This window comes from Merops nubicus, unplaced genomic scaffold (genome assembly GCF_000691845.1).
Source record: "Merops nubicus isolate BGI_N331 unplaced genomic scaffold, ASM69184v1 scaffold2270, whole genome shotgun sequence".
NCBI lineage: Eukaryota > Metazoa > Chordata > Aves > Coraciiformes > Meropidae > Merops > Merops nubicus.
The window spans coordinates 38,306-62,113 of NW_008582007.1; the positions used below are offsets into that span (position 1 = coordinate 38,306).

A 23,808-nucleotide genomic window follows, 5' to 3' on the forward strand; every position below is an offset into this window, starting at 1 on the left:
CCTAACTTGACCAAACCTCAATGATACGGGGAAAGGGGGTGAAATGCCTGTCACTATTATGGCTTTAGAATTTAATGTGGGGAACAGCTCCCTTGCCAGTACAAAAAGGCACACAGAGGCAAAGATCTGCCCCATTCAGTTTCGGTTGCACTAGAAAGATCATTTCATTAAAATTTATCACAACATTTTGGCAGATATAATTCCGTTAATTCTAGCTGCGTTGCTAATGCAACAAAATAAATGTCTCAAATCCCTTACCTGTGCAAGAAGTGATGTATAAGTATGTCTGTCATATCAATTTCAAACCAGGGACTAGAAAAATAGGATTAGAACAAGGAGAACCAGTCCAATGGCTAGGATAAACTAAACAAGTGCAAGGCTCACACAGTCCTGTTTAATGGGGTTAAGCCACAAGAAGAGTGGGAAGCAAGGGAGCAAATAGTCTCAGCTCTGCTTTTGGTTTTGGTTTTAATTACAGACATTATATATCCCTATTTCTTTTTATTTGTATCAGAATTGTTTTTCTGAAGATGTGTATATCAGCACCTGAAGCATTCCATTCCTAAAAGCATCTTATTTTACAAATGAAATAAAAAGAAATATATTTTTTAAAGTAGAATTCTAAGACATGTGTCTAGCACATACAATAAAGACTGGGCAATGATTCTTGGATCAAAATTGATCGGAGCATTCAATATTCCTGTTAACAGAAAATTAATCCTGAATTAATAACCTGTTCATCAATTTGTTAAATTACCATTGCTGAGAAAAAACATAAGAGATATGTAGCTCCAGCCAACAAATTTCAATAATTTTTAACTCAAAAAAAAAAAAAAAAGATAAAAAGGAGAAAGGAAAAAGCACATACACAAAACAATTTTAAAACAAGAGCACAGCAGCTTTGTCCCTAAAAGACTCCCGTGATCATGGAGGGACAGAAAAGCGTTTTTACTGGTTTTCATTTTAAAAGAAGAAATTTTATATAATTACCAGGAAGCTGCTCTACAACAAAACAGCTGTAAAAAGACCGATTTCTTGGCCTGGCTTCCAGCAGCTATGTTACTGGATTTTGAATCAAGTAATGTAACCTGAATTTGCAGATAGCCACAAATTCAAAATAACTTTGGGAGATCCGCCATGGACTTGCTACTTTGCTGTTAATGACTCTGGGCATCTTGCTGAGGCTGTCTGCTTCGGTCAGGTAAAACCCAGGAAGCAAAATAACAATACCAAGAATACACAGAGCTATTTTTATAGTGTCTGAATCAGTCTCTATGGCAACATTTTTTAGCCAATTTAGAATTTTTAAAACAAATTTTTTCTCTCCCCCTTCTTGCATTATTCTGTTGAGTGACAGATATTGATAGAAAGATAAAACATAATGTTCAGATACAAACAACTGTCAAGCTGGGAAAAGTAGGTGGTTATTTGCTTTATATTTAACCTTTCCCTTTAACAGATGTTTCAAAGACATTCCACTAAACTTCTTTCCTTTTCTTTGAGAATAAGTTACTAGGAAAAAAAGAAAGATACATTCAATTTGAAATCAAATTACTCCAAATATGCATAGATGTAAGATTTTTCCTCTTTGAGACTGAGTGTTTTATGAGAGTGGTGTGTGTCATCATTACTTTTTTATGGTTAAAAGAATTATCCAAGATCAGCAAGCCAGCTAGCAGTTTCACTGACTGTAGTAGATTTACAAATCATCAGTACCTTAACAAGTGAGGTTTGCTACTACACTGTATACCTAAGCTTTCCTTAGTTGGAAGGTTTACATTGCTGACTCATTATATCCTTGCCTCTTTCTTCTGCTGGTCTATGCAAAATGCCTACAAACAAGCAGGAAATAGGACTATACACTGAGAACTGAAAAACTGACTACGTCAAAAGGCCATTAAATTCACAGAGAAAAAGAAACCTATATGAAAGTAGAGGAAATTTGTTTTTATAAAATCACATTCATTTATATTAAATCAAAGTACTTCCTGTAAGAACAGTAGGTCTGAAACTGAAGTTCATTATTGGATGAAAAAAAGATAAGACTAACAGCTCCAATTAAGTGAGGATGATATTCCTGGGCAGTATAGGAGTGAAAGCAGCTGGTGCTGGTTTAGGCATCCTGCACAGACGAGTTTTACTGAGGATCTTGGACACTTGTGTAGACAGACTAGAAGAAGAGCACCTGTTCTTTATGAATATGTAGATGAAAGGGATTTTCGTCACACTGGCAGAATTCTTATCCCTCATGTTTTGACCTGATTTTTTTTTTTAATTATCTGATGTATTTTTGCTACCTGCCAGCTTTAGAACATAAGAACAGCAATATTGGATCAGCTCAGTGATCTCTCTTATTCTCTGTACTGTCTACATGAACCAGACAAAGAGGAAAAAGTATAGGAATGAGGAATGGATGGTCCTATCTCTGAGATGCATTTCTAACTTTTTGCAGTCAGCAGCTGAAAGATTTTCTGAGCCAGGATTGCATCCAAAGCATCCAGCCTATTCTCTAATCCATTTTAAACTCATTTATCTCTTTGGCTACCTTCAAATCCTGAAGCAATGAGTCCCACATTTAAATTTTTGATGTATCAATAACATAAAGTAATATGTTGAGCACCCTGGTTCTAATACTTAAAATTTTATTTGAATGCAAATCACATTATCTGTATCTTGAGCAGAGTTGCCTGTCTTTACAGTCCCTCACAATAACTGGAAGTAAATTTTAAAAAGCACCACAGATGAGGTTGATTCATGTGTATCCAACACTCAGACAAAATTGTAGATGATCGGCTGCATCCTGTTGGCTCCTATGTTTCATGCAAAAACCAGAGTGCTGTGATAGAAGCCAAAGTGTCATCATTTCAGCTTGATCAAAATGTGCTTATATTTTTAATCACCAGCAATTTTCTTACAAATATTATAAACTCTGCAATTTCTTTAATTGAAAATTTAATATTAGATGGTTTGTGATTTAGAATAAGAAACTGCAAGAGGAAGTTTCAAAATGTTTATGAAATGCCTATGATCAATTGAGTAATTAAAATGAGTGTTCTCACCAGAAAAGTTTTTAAAAAAAAAAAAATTAGTAATAGCAGCCAATGCTTTTGTGCCACATATAGACAGAAAGCTGCCTTACAGTTGGCCAACTAAATGTAGAATAAAATAGCCAAAAATATTCTTTAAAATTATTTTAACAGCTAAAAATAGCAAAGTTATTTACAGGAGAGGGAGAGAGAGGGGAAAAAAATATCCGCCTCATCTGGTTGAACTTGATTCAACAGTAGTTCTAAAGTCATTAGTAGCAAGCACTTACCATAATTCTGTCACAGCATTACCACCTTCAAGGGCTGAAAACAATTTATCTTTAGAAGCTATGTGTCTAGTGTGGATTGGAAAGGTAATATTAATGAAGGAAAGAACCAGGAAATAGCAGCACACTTAAAGCTGGCTAGAGCTAAAATCAATGACAAGAGGCAGTCAGGAACACATGAGTAATTTATTAAGCAATGATAGATTTGGGTAAGTAGCTCTGCAAAATCAGTCCTTCTTCTGATATGTGGGTTAAAGATAAATTAGCAGTTTTGTAAACTGAGCGGTTCTGCTTGCCCTTTGGCTGATGTATAAAACAAGCCTTCAAAAAATGCATTTGCCCTTTTCCTCCCTGGCTTTCACTGGTGTACTTGTTCCCAAAGCTGTATTAAACCTCCTGGGGTAAAGACACTACTAGAATTAAACTTCTGTCACGACATCACCCTGAATTTACAAGATTACGTGATTAGCAATCATGTTTATCAGGTGTCCCAGAGTGCTCAGCTCTGTACCAACACTGAAGGAGAGCACTGGGGGCTCCTCTCTCAAGGAGACTGCAATCTGAGTCAGATGCAGAGCATATACAATTCAAATCCTTGAACTAAAAGCAATAAAGTTGTAGTTTTAGCTAAGTCCATCCTCTCTTTGGTAAAATATATGTTAATTCATACAATGATCTCATACACTTCATTAAGGAATACAAATCACCTTCTTATGAAGCATTAGTATCTTTCCTGTGCATATGTGAGTGGCCACTGTTTTGAGAGGAGCAGAAGATTAAATAGCCCACATAAATATGGGAATCTCAGACCTTCATCTTTGATACAAAAAACCTGCAGATACAAGAATAAAGTACATTTTAAACAAGTATTCATGAAGGTGTGTTTGTACACTGCTTGCTTCCTCTTGCTGCTCACATGTCCACAGCTCAGAAGCTGAGATAACCTTCTTCAAACTGATCATGGAGACTTTCTGTTTCCCTTCTCCCTGAAACAGAAAACTTTGAGACACTGCTAGCTTTTTATTGCAGTAGGTATCTTTAAGGGGAAGCCCTTCAAGTTCCTTGGCAACCATTGTCTAAAAGCATAGCTAAAGCCCACCTGGAGAAAGCTATCACGTTGCTAGGCATTAGTTCTCTCTAGTTTATCTTGCTGAAATCTCTCTTCACTCTCTCTAGTGTCCCTCCATAAAACTTTTCCTTCCTCATTGGGGAAGCCCTTTTCTATGCAGCAGGAGACTCGTGTTCTTAGACTCCCTAGCAGTTAAGCAAAGGTGGAATCACTAGATATGAGCCCTTGAAGAGAGTTTTGGGGTCCTAACCAGACTCCTTATGGTGACTCCCATAGGAAGAATTTATTTAGAGCATACAGGACAAAGACCCTTGTGCTCACTGGTATCCATGAGGAATCAGTGTTATCCAAATGGTAACAAAGTTCCAGCTCCTTCTCCCCATTGTATTGACAAGAGTGCATTCACCTCACCTTACATTCCAAGTACTGACAACCAAACCTGCTCTGTGGCTTCATGAGAACAGAGGGAAGTGGAATACAGGTGAGAAAGGCAGGGCAAATAAAAGGACTGCTATTCTCCTTAATCAAGAAAGGTGGCTTGAAGTAATATGACAGAGGAGTTTTACTAGTTTTAAGTCCTCCTGCTGTGTCTGATACCTCTACAAAACCACTGCATTCTTTGTTCCTTTAAAACACATAGGTTGTTACAATGTTCCTCTTTAATAATCACAATTTTACCTATTTTTGTAATCACACTAAAGGAATTGTGAAAGACTGCACAATGCCTTGGCATAAATATTATTTTGTCATTAATACAAACCTTTTATCCTATTGGTTTAACACATCAGAATGAATGAGATACCTCACAGAATTTCCTCCTTGCTAGAAGACAATGCAAAGGTATAAGCAGCATAAGTGGTTTCACCTTTTGTAAAAAAAGAAGAATCTTGACATTTTGCTTTCATGTGCAAGCGATGAATGGAAACTAATGTCAAAATATTAACTGAGTGGAGAAGTTGACTTTTTAACCTATTGTTCTCCTTCCCATTCTTAGTCAATCTTCCATAAATGTGTGGTGACAATCTCTTGTCCCTGGTTGTGCATACTGCTGCTTTTTCTTTCAACTTCCATATATTATCATGCCAGTAGCCATGGTATACAATGACCAGAAGTGATGGTCAGACAGAGATGCAACATATCACCAGGAGCTGCTTCCTTTCATTTCCCCAGTGTGCATATGCCTCCATTACTATACAATCTTCCCTCTATGTGAAAACCATTGAGACTGTATTAATATAATCAGAAATCCATAATGACTCAATGATTTACTTCTCCTGTATTTAAAAGGACTCTAAATTTATAGCCTAAGTTTTTTTAGCCATGTTTTCCATCTTGTGTATTAAGAATTTCTTTTCTTCAAAAAGATAAGGCAGCTTCATTGCCTTTATGTGGATCACTACATAAAGTGAAAAAAAAGGTGAATGGCTCCTGAAACAACGCATGGCTAATGCACTAAAGGCATTGCCAATTAATATCATGATGATAAGAGGAATTAACGTGATTTATCATGCTGTTGTAAAATAAGTTTTCATTGACTGTGTTCTACTTGAACTAGTGAGGCACTGTCCATTGTCCAGCTTGAAGATTCTGTTATTTGCCTCTCACTCTGCATTCACTCTCAGGTACACAGGTTGACATGATCTGATATAGAGATGTAAAACAATCTCCTCTGTCTTCTATCTGTTGAAAATTTTGCTTTGCAATTCATATGCCATCCAAGGCTCTCTTGACCTTCACTTTCTCTTCTACTGTGACAATGTGTATGTAGTCTTATTCTAAGGCTGTAGGGAACAGTTATTCTATGAAATTAAACAGTAAAAAATTATAAAATACATGCATACCCATATGTATCCTATTAACAACTTTCAGATGCATTTACATTATTTTTTTAAAAGTACCTGCATGTGTATGACTGTCTATACAATACATGGACATGGAATCAAAAGCCTCTGATCACCTTTCTTCATAGGCATGTGTGGGCACACACACACACACTCTCCAACTGACCAAAGGGATATTCCATACAATATGACAATGTGCTCAGCAGTATAACTGGCTTTCAAAGGTAGCTGTTGCTTGGAGACTGGCTGGGCAACAGTCTGCTGGTGGGAGGTGGTGAGTGATTGCCTTTGCATCACTTGGTGCAGGTCTTTCTTTTTTCTCCTTCACTTATTAAACTGTCTTTATCTGGCTTTCAAAGGTAGCTGTTGCTTGGAGACTGGCTGGGCAACAGTCTGCTGGTGGGAGGTGGTGAGTGATTGCCTTTGCATCACTTGGTGCAGGTCTTTCTTTTTTCTCCTTCACTTATTAAACTGTCTTTATCTCAATCCACAAGATTTTCTCACTTCTGCTCTTCTGATTCTCTCCCCCATCTTGTTGGGGGCAGTGAGTGAATGACTGCGTGGGTGCTGAGCTGCTGGCCACAGTCATCCTACCGCATTTGCTGAAACCCACCACATATTTGATTGGATAATAGAACAAAGCCAAAGCGTTCTACATGGCTCTGTAGGTGGGCATGACCACAAACATTGGCATAAAGTCATCCATAGTCTGGAAGCATTAGTATGCCTCCTGGCACAATTTTGTCCCATGCTAAATAGCATTATCCCGGTCAATGCCCAGAGCTTGGGATGGTTGGAACTGGCAAAAGACCAGTGACAACAGGCTGTTTGGATGTGGCCATCTTATTTTGGAGTACAAAGAAATTTATTAATATAGACATTTACTGTATGATTCCAGCTGGCCGCAGGGTGGAGAAATGTTTTCTAACCCAATTTGTTTGCAAGTACAAATAGGTGTAGTCCTAATATATATTTAAAAAATATACTTTATTGGTTATTTTTAAAAAATAAACTGAAGCTATGTGGTATGAGAAGACTTTGGATGACCACAATAATGTAGATACTGTCTCCCTTTCCTGGATTGTTTCTATTTTGGATTTAAACTACTTTGAAAAGTCATCATTTATCACTGTCTCCATACTGCTAATTCTAAGTGACTCTGTCCTTTGAGGAAAACTGAGTGTGCTTGAAACTGTGAGTGCTCTTAGGGACAAAATCATCCCTTCCCTGTTATCATTCTTATATAAAGACCTTCAAGACCTATGTAAACAACTGTGATTAAAAAATAAACATGAAAAGAATAAGTGTAGGTGACATAAGGCAATGTTGTAATAGCATTGCAAACCTATTGATTGCTTCAGTGGTTTCAGTAAAAAATGTAAAGGGATGAAACTCTTACAGTTATGCAGAGAAGGAATATTTGCTGACACCAATATCCTAGACAAGAAGATGGACTGTTTTCATATGTCAGGATTATAATCATCACAGTCAGACTAAGTGAAAGGCAACTGCAGGCTTTATTGTTGAACTTCTCACTATAGTCATCATTTTGATTGCGGTGGGAACTCCTTGAAATTACAGCAATTTTCTTGTTAGCAAATAAGATCAATATTTTAAACAGAGCAAACAGATGATCTGACTTAAGGGTAGAGATACTCAAGTGACAATCACATTTTCCTAAAAGAAAAAAATTCTTTGTCAAGAGGCTTTTAGCCATGTAGCACTGAGGGGCAACACAAGGCACTATTTTCTGCCTACCCAGTGGGGGCTTTTCCTGGTAATTTTTCCATCGGGACATCAGTTTGCACTGGCTGCACTTGGATCCTCCTTCAAGTCTCACATATAAGGCTGCACGGTCTTGAACATGTTAATATCCATTCTGTTACCCTCTTATATTGTGCCATCTCTTCAAGGAAGCTCCTTCAATTCCTTGCCTTTGTCAGTGCCTGAACACCTCCTCTTTTTCTCAGAACTCCACAGGGAGCTCCCTCTCAGCTGTGCTCTGAACTACTCTTTTCTTTAGCTGCAGTCATTGCTGACTCGTGTAACCCTTGTGCTTAGCTCAGCCACTCCGTCATTAGCAATCCTGGCTCGTTTTCCCTAGCTGCTCACACAGTCCCCACAGTGAACTTTTAAATAAATTAAACTTAGCAAGGCTCACGACCTTTGGAACATTCTAGCATGGGTTGCTCATCACTCTAATTGACTGTTGGCTCTTGTATCCTTCATTCTTCTCCAAACAGGTATAGTCATTAGTATGCTAATGTAGCCAAATAGTTCTACTCGAAACAACCCAAAGAGAGATCTAAAAATCTGGGTATCTTTATGTAATAAGTTCAAATGAAGATACAGCACATTGTTGTATTTTAAAGCCAAACAGCTTTAGCTTTGTTGTTAATGGAGTTGTCTCGTTGTATCTCTTCAAGCCTGCCAAGAGCATTCATCTTCATTTAAGAGAGCACACTGCACATTCCATATTGTAAAATTAAACCCATATGGAGTTTTCAGAGTTTAAAAACAGTTCTTGAAAAGCAACTATCCTGAAAACCAAAGTGTAATAACATCAGCAAGGCTTGTTTGTTATTTATCCATAATCTCCACCTTAATTTGCAGAGTACCAAAGTAAATCAAATTGTTTCTGACAGCCCACTAGAACCACCCTGACAGCCAGAATGCATTCTTTTTTTCCCTATGAGTCACAGCCAGTTACAGAGACTTTTCAGGCCAAATTGCACTTTCATCGATATCAATCCAGTCCCGTGTGTTCACACTGTACCTTCAGTTCTGTTTCTATAATACTGTTATCCTCAATAATGTGCAAGAACATAAGAACTTCAATTCTTCTGTGGTTTTGAGAGATCAGGTTTATTTTGCTTGCCCATCAATTCAAAAACCAAAACTGTATCTTATCCACAAATCTATATTTTATCCATCTTTAAGTAAGAAATTTTACAGACTTGATAATGCAAAACCTTACAAAGCTATTTTTATAATTTTTCAGGATATCATCACCTTCAGTTGAATTTTTTTAATTTTCATTCCTCAAAGTATGCCAGTGATTTCCACTTTTTCATGGAACTGTGCATGATCACTTCACATTCAAAAAAGGCTGACTTTTCTGAAAAAATATTACTAAATGCAAGGAAAAAAAGAGAACTAGGAAAGGGTGTTCTCTGGCACAGTGAAACCACTATTACGAAACAGTGATAGAAATCTGAGATTAATTAGTCAGGAAGAAGTTGAAAAAATTGTACTTAAATTGTTTTTACAATTTCAGTTGTAAAGGGCTTCATATTTTCTATTGTGTCTGCCCGAAAGCATGCTATTCTGAGTTTCAAAACCTTCACAGCACATTCATGTGAGGACATTGTTAAAATACTGTTATTTTGTCGTGACAGAGTTGACATTTATCTTGTTTAAAGTGTTTATCATCAAGGCCAGCAGGATAAATCCATTATGTGAAGTAGGCCATATTCAGGTACCAGAAAAAATATTCATCCAATACTTCGTAAACGTTAAAACACTTAGGACAAGAAACAAGATCACAAGCCTCTGCTCATGCACCTTTCATCCATTATTCTATAGCTGTAATAGCCAATATAAAGCCCACTTTAATGTGAGTCTTTCCCCTGACTTTTGAATTAATCCTGTAAATAATTAGAGGATCCTATTCCTTTGTTTCCTTTCTGCCCAGAAAACTATATGTGTTTACAGCACAAAAGTAAATGGATAGAAGTTTACTTGCCAGATTTTGTAATCGAGGAAATTAAATTGCCTCTGAGTAACCTGTTCTATGATATTGCTTGTGCTGAGCTCATTTGCTTGAATATAACCTAGCAATAACAATCCAAACTAGGAGGAAGACTAAAATGAGCATGAACATAAGGAAACTATATGAGAACCATCTTCCAACTAGCTTTCAATTTACAGTGGGCATGCCACCAAGAAAGCAATTCTGAGTTAGCATGGTACAAACCTGTGCATTGCACTGACAATCTCCAGAGAACACTGTAAAAAACATGGAATGAATTTTACTGTCTCATAAGTTAGTAATAGCTGAGCACATTATGAATTACCCAGCTGGACTTCTTGCCTCTATCCCAACCAGTAAACAAAATGAGCCACAGATATTTCTATAGCCCTGAGGTAAATTAGCACAACATGGTTTGCATCCATTACAGCCGAGCCCTCCAGGGCAGGAGGACAGTTGCGTGCAAGCTGACTGTCAGGCAGGGTTCCTGGCCCAGGCTCTCCTCCAATCTGTCTTTGGACCTGGGCTGGGAGAGCATTTTTTGGCCCACGTCAAAACTGTGCCAAGGAATTCACTAAAAATTCAGCAGCATGGATCCCATGCCAGTGCATAAAGGATATTTTACTGTTACAAGCATAGACAGATTCTGCCATACAACAAAGCAAGGAAGGTTTACATATGCAGCAAGCAACTTTCATTAATTCTTTTCCATCCCAAAAATCAGCAACCTATTCCTTCACATCTAGTTGATAGTATTATTTTGTACTATGTGCATTAAAAAGTCTGGAGAATAGTGGCTAGCAGAAGAATTAGTTTGGATAAAGACCGGCAGTTCTCTATAGATGTAACTGAGGGATGCCCAAGTAAAAATATACAGTATCAAATTTAAATACTGAGTTTTTTGATTTGAGTGGTAGAGGTGACAACTATCAAAGGAGAACTTTGAACAGAAGTAACTGCAAAGGGCAGAAGCTAAAAAGAAGCTCTGTATAATTTTAGTGGATCAGCTCTGAAAAGCCCTTCTGTTGCTGGACTTTGCACCTGGGAAAAAAAACAGGAGACATTCTGACTGATCTTCGTAAGTAAGTGTCAGTAAAGATTCTGAATGCTTTATTCACAGAGTGGTAATTTTCACAAATACCTTTGAGGTAAACACTGAACAAAGAGGAGCAGTAATTGAATGTGCTGGTAAAGCATCTAGAGAAACTTTAGGTGAAAATAAAAAGGCAGGTATTTAAAGTGTGTCTGGAAAATGCAAATGCAGAGAAAATTTACAGTTTAAAATATGAATTTTCTTTCAGTCACGCTTAAAGCATTGTGCTAGGATCACAGGGGGTTACACTTTCAGATCAGAAGACAGGTTCCATAAGAGAAGACAAGCTATGACAGACAAACAAACCTTAAATCAAAATAGCTGAACAAATTATATTGCACCCTGAGACTGGGCATATTCAGTGGCCTCAAAGTTGAGCAATAAAAAAAAATCAAAACTTGATACTGAAAACCTTTTCCTGTGGCATTGTGTTGCTGTTGATGATGTAAACATTCTTTGTGAGACTGTAGTACTTTGGTTTAGTACTACTACTGCAGAAACATCTGGGTCGTTTACAGCCAGCTTATAAGGCATTTGTTACAACCTAGAAAGGCGTCCTGCTTCTGGCAGGGAAACAAAAATGTTTGAGTAGAAAACCAAAAAAAATTAGTGTCCTTAAGTATCACTCGTCTTTCTGGGGGAGATCACATAACTACTCAAAACCCACTGCTGTTGCACTAAAAAATTAACTTGCTCTAAAAATCCAAGTAGAGGTTGCCACTGGCATTGTCCTGTACTACGTATAGAATCCTGCAGTATAATGATTAACTGTGCATATCTCTTCACATATATGTTCATGAAGTCAAATGCTAATTATTTTTGGTTATCAAGTCAGATATCAGAACACAGTGTAATTAAGTTAAACCACTTAAGCCTTCAACTTTTAAGGACATTGGAGAAGATTTTTTAAAATCTAGAAGTTTGTCTATAACTTAATTAAAGTAAATAGTTTCATAGCTGTTGGTTTAAAATTTCGATAACATTATTTACAGCAATTCCTTCCACTATGGTGTTATTGTCTGAGTGTCAGATTTCCTGGAGTCTTTGCTTGGATAATTGACATTAGCAGTACTCAAACCTTGCAAAAGAGAACATGTGGCATTTTAAATGAAGAGATACCTTCAAAGCTTGATGGTGCCAGTAACATTAATGATCCTGGAAGAGACACCTGAAAATCTACAGCTATGATTTCTCAGGCATTTAAGATCCTAACAATTTCAAATATGTTTGCAACTGAAAAGACAGGCTTCCTTGACATTTTTTTTGTCACTGAAAATCTTGTCCCCTTCCAGAAAAACACTCCTGAGATGTAAGCCCTGACTTCATTGTCCCACAGCCTCTGAAAGTCCATCTATTTCTTGGCAGCTTACTCTAGAAATCTGTATTTAATCCAGAATACAGTATTATCTGAACAGTATACTGTATCCCCGTATTCTGACATTATTTTCCATTCCTGAGACAAAGGAGCAAATCTGTTTAAACATAAATAACAATTAAAAAGCTATTAAAAATAATGAGCAGCATGTTTCTTTATGAATGTATATTTTTAATTTAAAGACGGAAAAGATAAATTGTTTTATAGTTGAGGACTTGAAAGTCACAAAAAAGCCAAATAAAATGTACCAGATTGGACACAGATTTGTATTCCTGCTTATTTATTACATCCTTTGCATTCTATCTGTTTTGTTTGGTTTTGTTTTATTTATTCTTTACTGAGGTCTGTAACTGCTCTTTGTGTATTCAGTTCATGGTCAGAACTCCATAAGAAAAAAATTAACACCCATTTAATTTATCTCCTTAGGCTTATCTCCTTAGAGCTAAAGCAAGGGCAAGATTTTTTTTTAATCTCAAAGACATTTATTATTTAGATGATTTCCAACTAGCTTTCATTTCTACTTCATGACATAATCCAGCTGAATGGATTTTAGCCCTATTAATTTTGCTATCACCAATACCAATTTCATTTTTCATGTTCATTTTCCAGTAGCTTTGATTCTTATACTATTTATCAGAACCCAGAGACAGGCAACTAGTTTGTTGAAGGAAAAAGAACCCATTTCAAGGCAAGAAGACCAGGTGTCCTTACTTAACCCTCCTTGTCTTTGTGTAGAAGACCTGTTCACACAGCTATTAAAAAAACTCCACTGTTCTATTGCAAACAAACAAACAAGCAAACAAAAACAAAACAAAACAACACAACAACCAGATGCTCCTAATGCTCCAAAAATAATGATAAATTATTTTGAGGTTCCATTTATGATCTAGTTTTTGTAGGTGATAAAAATGGGTAAATGTTCTCAATATTATTTGTCATTATTACATTAAAAATCGCTAAAATCTAATTGCTGGGATAAGTAGCTTTGAATTTGCACTGCTTTTTACATTTCTGAGCTGTGGCTCAGTACCCTCATTTGGAGTACATGTCTTAAAAGAGTAAAGGTGGGAAATAATTTGATACCTGATGTGAGCTCTTGCTTTCAATATCATATTGTTTATTAAAAAGGGATGAACGGTTTTGCTTAGATATTCAAGGGAGGTAAACACTTGATGCTCAATTAAAGCTCGTGAAATTGTGCATTCTGAGGACAGGTATGATCTCTTCCTCCACTTGTAATTAGAATTAAATATGGGAAGCTCAGAACAACAGCAGTGGGAGGAAGAGAAGGTTAGAGTAACAGAGTTAATTTCAGAAGCTTGAAGAAATACTGAATAAATTAAGCTGTTAAAATTAATTTTCTTGCAAGTTAAGAGGTGCTCAGCACAGGTAATTAATTCAGTGAGTTTTAATAAACTAGAATTAGAAACAAATAAGAAATATCTCCTCCTAAAGCAATGGGGAAGATGTGCACCACTATCTTGGCGCAAATACATTGACACAAAGTGGCTTTCTGTGAGTGATGGGCCACAAGGTTTTAGTGATGCTGCTGCATGTGCAGCAAGGTGAGGTGAGATGGTAATCCCTTGGCAAGAGGAGAGCAAGAATGAGAGACTTGGAGCAGTCCACAGTCCATGACCTGGTGAGAAAGAAAAAAATACTAACAAAATGCTTGCCTAAGTTATGGCTCCCTGGCTAGAAATACTCAGTGCCCCGTTTAATAACAGCCTTTGGTGAAAAAGAAATTTTCTTCACATTTGATAATAAACTTCCCAGGTATAGAGCTTTGCGGATGGGACAGCATTGCTTGTGTATTTGTTGAAAAATACAGAAGTATAAATAAGCACAGATTTCCAGGGGGGCTGTTGGTCAGCCATGCTGAGCCACGGCTATTCCTGGGAGAGGGGAGTTGCATTTGCAAGGATTGCATCTCTGGCTGTGGAGGAAGGGAGGCTGAGCTCACTTCAGGCACTGCCGGCACGTGGTTCTGTCACCACAGTCCCACAGAGGTTGTCAGGTGATGTTCTGAGGCTGATTTGTATCTTTCTGATGGTATGTGATGGAAACAGACTGTTACATCCATGGCACAGACTCATCAGCAGTGTTCATTAAAGACCCCTGTCTGTCATTCAGAAGAGTTAGTTATAATCAGCAGTAATATATTCCAGGTAGAGCACAGATCACTTCTAATAAAACTTTCTTCTGTTTTCTCATTTGGTGATCAAAACGATCATTAACATTTTCATCACAGTTCATTCTTCTGCAACAGCCACAGCCACGTTTGTCTCAGATTATCATCTATCTTTCTTTTAATACAATTATGAACTAAATCCTACAGTCTATACTCACTCAGCCATAAGAGTTAGCAATGTATTCCCAAAAAAAAAAAATCAGGATTTGTTTGTATTTGCATTATTTATAAGAGAAGTAGTAGATTCATTTTTTTTTTCAGTGTAATACTGTGTTTTACCTATGCACTTTCTTCCTAAAAGATTCTGTACTATACCTTAAAAATAATTTTATTGTCAAATTCTCATTCTAGCAGAACATCCCAGCTTTTACCAGAACCTTGATGGGAAAGCAAATTAAAGTTGCATAGTGGGAATATATAACACATGAGCTACCTAGTAAAAGAAAGGACATTTGTATATTTTCTATTATATTTATTGTGTTTCACTGCATAACTTACGTTTTGAATAAGTATTTATCTTTCATATAGAGGAAATACTGCTATCAGTCAGGCTTTAATAGGATGGATTTTGTGAATCTACATACCTTAGGGACATCTAAACATAAGAATTAATGGCAAAATCTAGATGTGATGGAATGACTAGTGCTTTTTAAAAATATGATTTGTTTTTTTCAGTTTATGTTTCTCAGTTTCAAAAATAAGCAACATTTCTCTTGCCGTTGTCTTTCCCCCAAATTTAAATAGGTAATTTGACCAAAGATTAGAAAACAAGCAGTTTGTCATATCTGTTAATTCGCAGCAGGAAATCATTGTTTTGACTCTTCAAGTACATAATGTTTTGAAAGTTTAGAGGTTGATATCAGTTAACGCTAATATCAGCTATTAATAGCTGGTATCAGCTATTGGCTCTGTATTTGAAATAATTATTGCGGTGAACCAATAGAACTGGTTTCAGATAAAAATCTGGGGAAGTGAACGTAATAGAAAATTCAAAACAAGAAGACCTGTAAGTATCAGGAATATAAAATGAACCAAAAAATGTGTGGTGTCACATATATCTTATACTTCTCAGATTTTAGTAGCTACCAGCCTTGATTCAACAATACATGCAAGCACCTATATGTAATTAGGAACTTGAATATTTGAAAAGTTTGTTGATCTGGCATTTTAGTTAAAAAAAATAAATTATTAGCCTTTTATTACGTGCAAGATAGTTTTTAGATGTGTATGTTGCATAAAGAATCATAAAAATAATATCTACAATTCTCAACTATGATATTGCATTGTTAATATTCGGTGTGTACAATATTTATTTTTTTAACCTTGATATAATTTTGCTTTTTCATATTGTGATATGGATAAATTGTGATAAGGATATTCTCAACATTATTGGTGTGGGTTTGTTTCTGGGGTACAATGCACACTTCTTTTTATAGCTGGCAACTGGCATTTTAAGGAACACAGTGGAGGGTAGATCATCATTTCTGCCAAGAAGCTCATTTATATAAACTACAATATCAAGTTTAATTAAGGGCTACATTGACAAAAGAAAGCCAATTGCGTGTGCTCAAAATACTTTTCAGATGACAAATGACTGACACCCATAAAAACAATATCCGGGGTAACTGTTAAGATTATGATACTTAAACCTGACTAAAAAGGTGTCAGGCAGTATATTCCAACAGGTTAACATTCTATATGAATTAAATAAAACCCCAAAATGTATCAGACTTTATCTATTGCCTAAAATTCAGATAGACAGTCCAGATCTTTCTGAATAGAGGGAAATAATATATAACTGGCATTTAGGAGCATTTGTATCCTGTTTGTGTCACATTTTCTTTATTCATCTCTGTGAGATTTAATAATCAGTAGCTTTGTAACTTGCTTACAACAATGGCTTTATGATGATCCCTGGTTAAATTAAATGTGTACAGAAAGATCTGATGGCATGATTTATTTTCTGGTTGGTCCCTGCTCAGCACACTCAATGTTTAGGAAAACAGTCAAAACCTCTTCTGCTAGTCCACATCAGCATCTCTCTTCCTCTCTCTCTTTGTAGCCACCACAACATAAAGGGGGAGCTGATGCTAAGGATAATGGTCAAGATGATAGAATATGACAACTCTTTCAACTGAAGAGAGAAATGAGTGTCCCTAAGTGTTCAACATGAGCTTCTCTTTCCTCCCTGCAGGGCATCTGCACCACAACCACCGCATTTTTACACTTCTTCTTCTTAGCTTCATTCTGTTGGGTTTTGACAGAAGCGTGGCAGTCATATATGGCTGTTACTGGAAAAATTAGGACACGGCTTATAAGGAAACGTTTCCTGTGCCTTGGATGGGGTAAGTCCATAAAATTCATTTCCTCAGAGTCATTGGACTGAAATGTTTAATGCAGAGACAGTGTCAAGAATACTATCATTTTCTTTAGGAAACCTGAAAGATAATAGACAGCATGTTAGTAAAAAGAAATCTAGGTTAGGAGCCTTTCCGCTTTACCTCAAGCTCCAGCTATGCTGCTATATATTTTAGCACTCTTTTATAAATATTTTTTAACAAAATTTTGGAGATTTTCAGGAAAGTAGTGTAACAGTGTAAAATCAAAATTAAAAAAAAAAAAAGAACAAAAATTCACTGAATATTCATGAAGCCTCTTTCTTATTCACTTTAAGACCTGTCAAATGTACCAGTAGTTCAGCTACATCAAAGTGGTACACCATGAGCAGAAAACAGTGTCTTCCTCCCTGCCAGTTCTTCAGAAAATCAAGTCCTGTAATAGCACTGTGCTTCATTAAATTATTCATTCCATGAATAATGGCAGAATTGGCCATTTTGCATTAGCTTGCCCTGTCATTTTTTTGTCCAGGCAGAACAGCAATATTTTGGTCAGCATATGATGGTTATTAATGGTTTGGCTTTTTGCAGGTTTACCAGCATTAGTGGTTGCCATATCAATAGGCTTTACCAAGACAAAAGGATATGGAACAGCACACTAGTAAGTCAATCTGAAATGATTAATTACATTTTTAATTAACAAGACTGTCATATCCATCGGAAATTACTTAGCATAATCTAAAGTCTCTACAGGTATCCATTCACACTTGGAACTGCCCTAAGAGTCACTGAGTGGTCCACAAAAGAACAACGAGAAAACCATATGCCAGTCTTGGACTGTGCTCAGCAAAGTGCCAAGGATCCTGAATTTCTTGTGGAGTTTTGAAGTAGCAACACTTTTAGAAACTCTGAGGATTATGTCTACTTAGACACCTAAAATTTAAATACATTTACCAAAGAGAATATTCAATGTTACAGCTAGCCTTTGCTGACCTCCAAACATGTCTAAAACTGCACCAACAAGAGTCTCTGTAGTACCCAGATTTCTGCCTACCAAGCATGTACCATGGCTTTAATGGCCATGAGTTACTTGGACCCAAAGCCCTACAGAAATGTCAAAGCATCTCTCCCATCCATCCTTTATCTCCTGGAGTGCTTGATCCAGCCCATTTCTTGAACTGGGCTGTCCTTGAGAGACAGCAAGGAGGAGATTTGTGTACTTCTGCTACATTTTATTAACACAGTTCCTGTTTAGCCACCTAACATGCTCCAGTGCCTATAAAGCACCCTGGAAACTTCATTCTTCAGTAAGGCAGCACTTCAGTAGTCTCCTGATGAAGAAGGAGCTTGGGCTGAGCCGCCCTCCTTGCCAACAGAAGCTCCGACCGCTAAGACGTTATGTATGTGGGAGTGCATTTCCTTCAGTTGTCCTCTTTGGAGCTCTCCTCACGTTGCCTAAGAAATTAAGCATACATCTGGACAGAAGAGAGGAAATACAACTCTGTAGCTTGGTAATGAGGGCATTCATCAAAGATGTGGATGCGTTAGGTCAAGTCCTCACTTCAATGAATATTTAATTATTCTCCTCAGCATCATTACTGAGTGAGATCAGGATCCCCCCTTGCTGCCCTGTATCCCATCATCTTGGCATATGGTGGTGGTGGCTTCAAGACCTTGTTCCAACTCTGGGTGGATAAGGATTCACAAACAAATCTCCTCATGAATACTGTCCTTAACCACTGAGCTCTTAAGTTTGAAATTGTGACATTTTTCTTGTATTATTGTAATGAGGAATGGCTTACCTAACGGAAGGGCTTAACTTGCACTTATAGCTGGCACTCATTAGTGAAACAACAGCCTTAGCCAACTTTTGTTTTTTATATTGAGGACCTGCTCCTCTGACAATTTTTCTAACTAATATGTGCTCATATTGCTGGCTTTTTTATGATTTAGCCCTTGAACCAGGACTGGAGAACTATTTGGGCTGTGAGAATTATAAGTCACAAGACTGTGATGGCCAGACCCCATTTGGGATTTAGCTCTGCCCTGTGCAGGATCAATCCTATCGCATTTAGTCTGCTGAAATTATTCATGTGTGACCACTAGCTTTAGTTTGTGTTGCCTCCTGCTTCCTTCCAGGACTGAATGCATTTTTAAAAGAGGATATACCAAAATATTCAGACAAAGCAACAAATCATTCATTAAGGGTAACCTGCAAATTAAAAAAGAGCAGGTCTCTGTACATGTAATGGCTCCTCTCCCATGATCCAAATTCAACTGATACAGTGCCATGGGACAAAAGCACAGAAGGAAGTGTACAAGGGACAAACAGAACCATAATGCAACTTTTTCATGTCGTTTGAAAATACATTTTCTTGCCATTTGACATCAGACTACGATAAGAAAAACAGGAAATTGAGATTCCTCGTCCACCACAAGCTGACAGGCTGTCCCACTTTAGAAACCAGAAATGAATTGTGTCCCATAACAGCTGTTGGGTTGTGTAAAAGCAGAGCTCCTGTACTGCTCCTCCTCCCATAACTAATGGACTTACATAAGTTTTATAACTGCTAACTCTATGTTTGACCTGTTTGGGTGCAGTTACACACATGCCGTCATCAGAAATGTGTCCTGTTTCAAAGTATTCCTTGTGCGTAAGATGCTATTTTTTAAAATGACAATTCCAAATGGAGAAAATTAAGAGTGAAAATGAAGGAATTTATTCCAGTTTCATAGTCCCACACATGAAGAGACTGACCAAAAGGGAGAAGGCCCAAGAATCTTTGAAGCAAACCTCAGTTTGATAGGGTATTTGGCTGGTGGGAACGTCTTGAATTGTTCATACCTGAGTGGATTCAGAGATCAACAGTCTCTGATTCCTATCGTTTTCTTTCAGTCCTTACCATTAGACAGTTATATTATTCTACATTTAAAATTATTTATGAAAACTATTTCACACAGACACATGTACTGATAGAGAAGCTAAAGGGATTTCCTAAAACTAATAAAAAACACAGTGACAAGCTTTTAGATAATTCAGGGTATCTGAAAAAGATTTGTTTGTCTGAAAGCTTGGTTGTTTTTTTTCCAACTATTTCTGTGCATCAAGTAAATATTGTTGCTACCTGTCTTTGGATATGAGAGCTATGAAAGCACCACTAGTACAAGTTATAGTTAATAATCCTGTAGCACCTGCTCATGTGTGCATACAGTGCCATATATTGATAAGCAGTTCAGATAACTTCCAGGAATTTGTTATATCCGCAAAAATTAAAAATCTCTCATGTTTTCCTAAAAAAGAAAAGGAACCATGCTTCTGAAGATCATCAAACAATTCCCAAAATGTACAGGACACAGGAGCAAGTCTACAGATGCTTCATTACTCAGCAGAATTTTATGACCATGTAACATGGTCCCATAAAACCACCAGTGGAAGCTCTTAATACTAATCAATTTATATGGCTTTCTGCTATATGGAGATCAGGGAGAAAGAAGACAGAATAGGAGAACAAAATAAAAACAAATATAAAGCACAGAAAAAAAAGCTATCAGAGCAAAGAAAAAAAAGAGAAGAAGGAAAAAAATTGTAAAATTAAAAAAGACAGCAATCAACTTACAGTATAAGAAGACACCTGAGAATCTGTATTCAGAAAGTTTTCAACAGAAAATTATTGCAGGGAAAAAAAATGACTGGAGAAAAGTGCATTTCAGATTCATCAATTGGTGGAAATTGAATACATTTCAAAAATCACATCACACGTTGTTAAAAATCCAGATTGTTGAAAATCCACATTGTGTAAAGAAAAGAAGACCACCTTATATTTTTATCCAGTTCTGCCTCTAAATGGAAGTCACTCATTGGAAGAGCCTTTTTACTTGAGGGCATAGGACAGGGAGAGAACAGTTCTGCCTTGGTCATGAAGATTTTTGTGCTAGAAACTTTTTTATTTTAAGAAAACCCTTACTGACCCTTTTTTTTTTTATATCACAGGTCTAAAGTTATTTTTCAAACGTAATACATCAATAGTTTTTATGAGCTTATCTTTTTATCTCCCGGTAAACATGAACATTCTAATTATATGTCTTTGTTATGCAGAGGGGTCATCTTCCCTTAGTTTAAAAGTTCATGCTGGTAGGGAAATGCAGTCAGTACATTCCTTTCTTTCAGCAGTCCATGTTCTCAGACTCTCACAATAAATAACCTAGCTTTAGAAAAAAAAGCAAGAGTAATTGCAGAAATTTTTGAAATAATTTTTCTTTGACGTTACAAAAATAAATTGAATATTCTTTTTGTCGTTGTTTTTTGAGGTAGGATACAGAATAGCCTGAACATGTATTACCTTTTTAACAGTGAAGTAGGTAGGAACCATTTTTCTCTATTTATCATTCCAGAATTTGGCAGACTGATGTAGTTGGATTCATGTGGCAGGTTTCACGTGGCTTCATTGCAACAGGAAACCCTTCTCTTCTTTGCAGCTAGAATTCCAGCCATAACAGTCCATTGATATTACGATGTGCTTGCTTTAATTTACTTGGTTTTCAAAAATACAAAACCAGTACTGGAAAATAAAGAAGACGTATAATTCTGATGCAAATGTTTCTGGATGTGAGATCCAAGGAAATTACTTGAATGCATATACTTGAGTTTCTTATATGTAGGTGTGATCATGCATTCAAATAAACATGCAGTTCTCTGAATGTGTAATCACTGGGAAAACAGCACAGCTGCATTTGGTTCATCATGTGAGGCTCCTGATCTTTTGCAGATATGGAAAGCTTTACATCATGATGTATCAAATATTTAGAATTTGATTCTGTAAGTGCTCTATGTTTGGAAATCTGATGGTTTTCAGGGAAAATCCTGATCCAGTGTGACAAACTGCAAGATTAGTTAGCTAACTAGAAAATGAGTTTTCAGATGCTTTAAAATATACATTCAAATTGTTCACAAAATATTCCAGAGAACACAGAAGAGTTAGATCATATATGATTTGTCTTTAATGGGAATATTTTCTATAAGACCTAGTTCTAATAGCAATTACTATAGGACGTAAAAGAAGATATGTAGAATTTTTTTTTTCCTGAATTTCTGCGTTACAGGCACTTGACCTTTCACTGGTTTAAGTATAGAATGGTTAGAAATGGTAAGCTGGAAATGTTTCTAGATACCTACCTGGCAAGTCCTGTTTAGTTAACTCATCATATATAGTTAGAGGATATTCAACAAAGATTTGCAAACGTGTTTTGTATGATGCTTTTAATACATTTTAGGCATTTCAGTATACATATAATTCACAGTAAAACTTTGGAAACATTAACAATTGGTAATGCAAATGGCTTTCAACTCTTTACATCATCGTATCAACAAAGTAATTCTTTTTTGTGTGTGCATATGAATCTCTATGTATAGGATTGAACATACACTGACAGAACCTCATACTATAGTGATTATTAATGCTTTCTTGGCAATGTGTTATACTTATTTTTAATGTGTTAGTTTTTCTCTAATGTTCTTTCCAGTTGTTGGCTGTCTCTTGAAGGAGGGCTACTTTATGCTTTCGTTGGACCTGCAGCTGCTGTTGTATTGGTAAACATTAATATAATTTCCATTTTTTTCATATTAAATGATTGAATGTGCTATTTAAATTATAAAAGCTATAAAGTAGGATTACATTTTGCTGTAAATACTGAGCTCAGTATTGTTTAACATACCTTAAGTATTTTGAATGCATGATTAATTTAATTGTATCACTTCTTTCTACCAATTATTTCTCCATGTTTACACTTGTGTCTTTCACAAGCTGTGAAAGAACAACATATTCATTGGTGGCACAGAAAACTCGTTACAGGCATCACTGAGTTATTATCAGGAGCATCTACGCAACTGTCAGTGCCTTGTGAAGTTCAGTGACAGTCTTGAGAGAATGCTGCTTGGCAGTGCCTCGCCGTGCCAGCAAAAGCAGCAGGAAGAGTGGAACCAGCCAGCAAGTTCTCCATGGCTACTCCTTCTCAAGGCAAAGAAAAAAAATCATCATAGCTGGGAAATATTACTCTTTTGTGTATTAGTCCGCCACATCTCTGTGAATGCATTTAGATGTAGGATTCCCTTTGCCAAATTGTAAACATTTGCAATGTAGATTCAGCATCTAAACTAGTTAGCCATATTTCATTGTCAATGGAGAAAAATACACACATTTAGGGCTCAAACCATCAGAAGTCTTTCAGGTGTCTACTTTAGGGTAAGATGAATTGCACCCTACATGTGCTGTCAGCTATCAGTCATCTGCTGTGCAGCCTGTATGGATTTTTTACAATAATTTGTTTAGCATTTTTTCCCTTACAGCTTTTGAATCTAATTCTTCTTTCCACTCCACCAATTTTATACTAGGATAGCTCTATCAACACCAGTTATTTCTGATTTTCCCTTGCAAAAGGGAATCAGTCTTAGCACTCATCAAAGATATAGCCATTTAGCGACATAGATTTTTCTGAAATGGATGTTTACTACTCCCATAGAGTTTCTCTCATCATTGCCTGGAGTCAAGCCAGGATCCTTTTGTACAGCTCACAGTGCCTGTCATGATAGAGGAGCCAAGGATGTTTACAAAAAGCCAGTCATAATTTTCACATGGAACTGTATGTTCTCAGTGTAATTGGCAAGCTTTGTTCAGAGATATTTGAAGTTCACAGTCACAGTTTGCCCTGCCATTATCGAGTAGCTATGGAAGGAGCTGCTTCATGTAGCTACTTAAGCCTAAGTGTATGAAGCAAAAGAATTATATAACATCAGCTGAAAAATGTAAATTCTGAAAATAAAGTGATGGTAAGAAAAGCTGGGA

General features: G+C 36.6%; 1 protein-coding gene across 1 annotated transcript in view; it reads left to right on the plus strand.

Annotated features, from left to right (window-relative positions):
* Positions 1-23,808, plus strand: part of LOC103769056 (brain-specific angiogenesis inhibitor 3) — a 97,441-nt gene that overhangs the window by 36,707 nt on the left and 36,926 nt on the right. Inside the window, exons 3-5 of the mRNA XM_008936232.1 lie at positions 16,828-16,978; positions 17,561-17,630; positions 22,490-22,556. Of these exons, the coding sequence (XP_008934480.1) occupies positions 16,828-16,978; positions 17,561-17,630; positions 22,490-22,556 (288 nt within the window). The remainder of the gene's footprint in view (positions 1-16,827; positions 16,979-17,560; positions 17,631-22,489; positions 22,557-23,808) is intronic.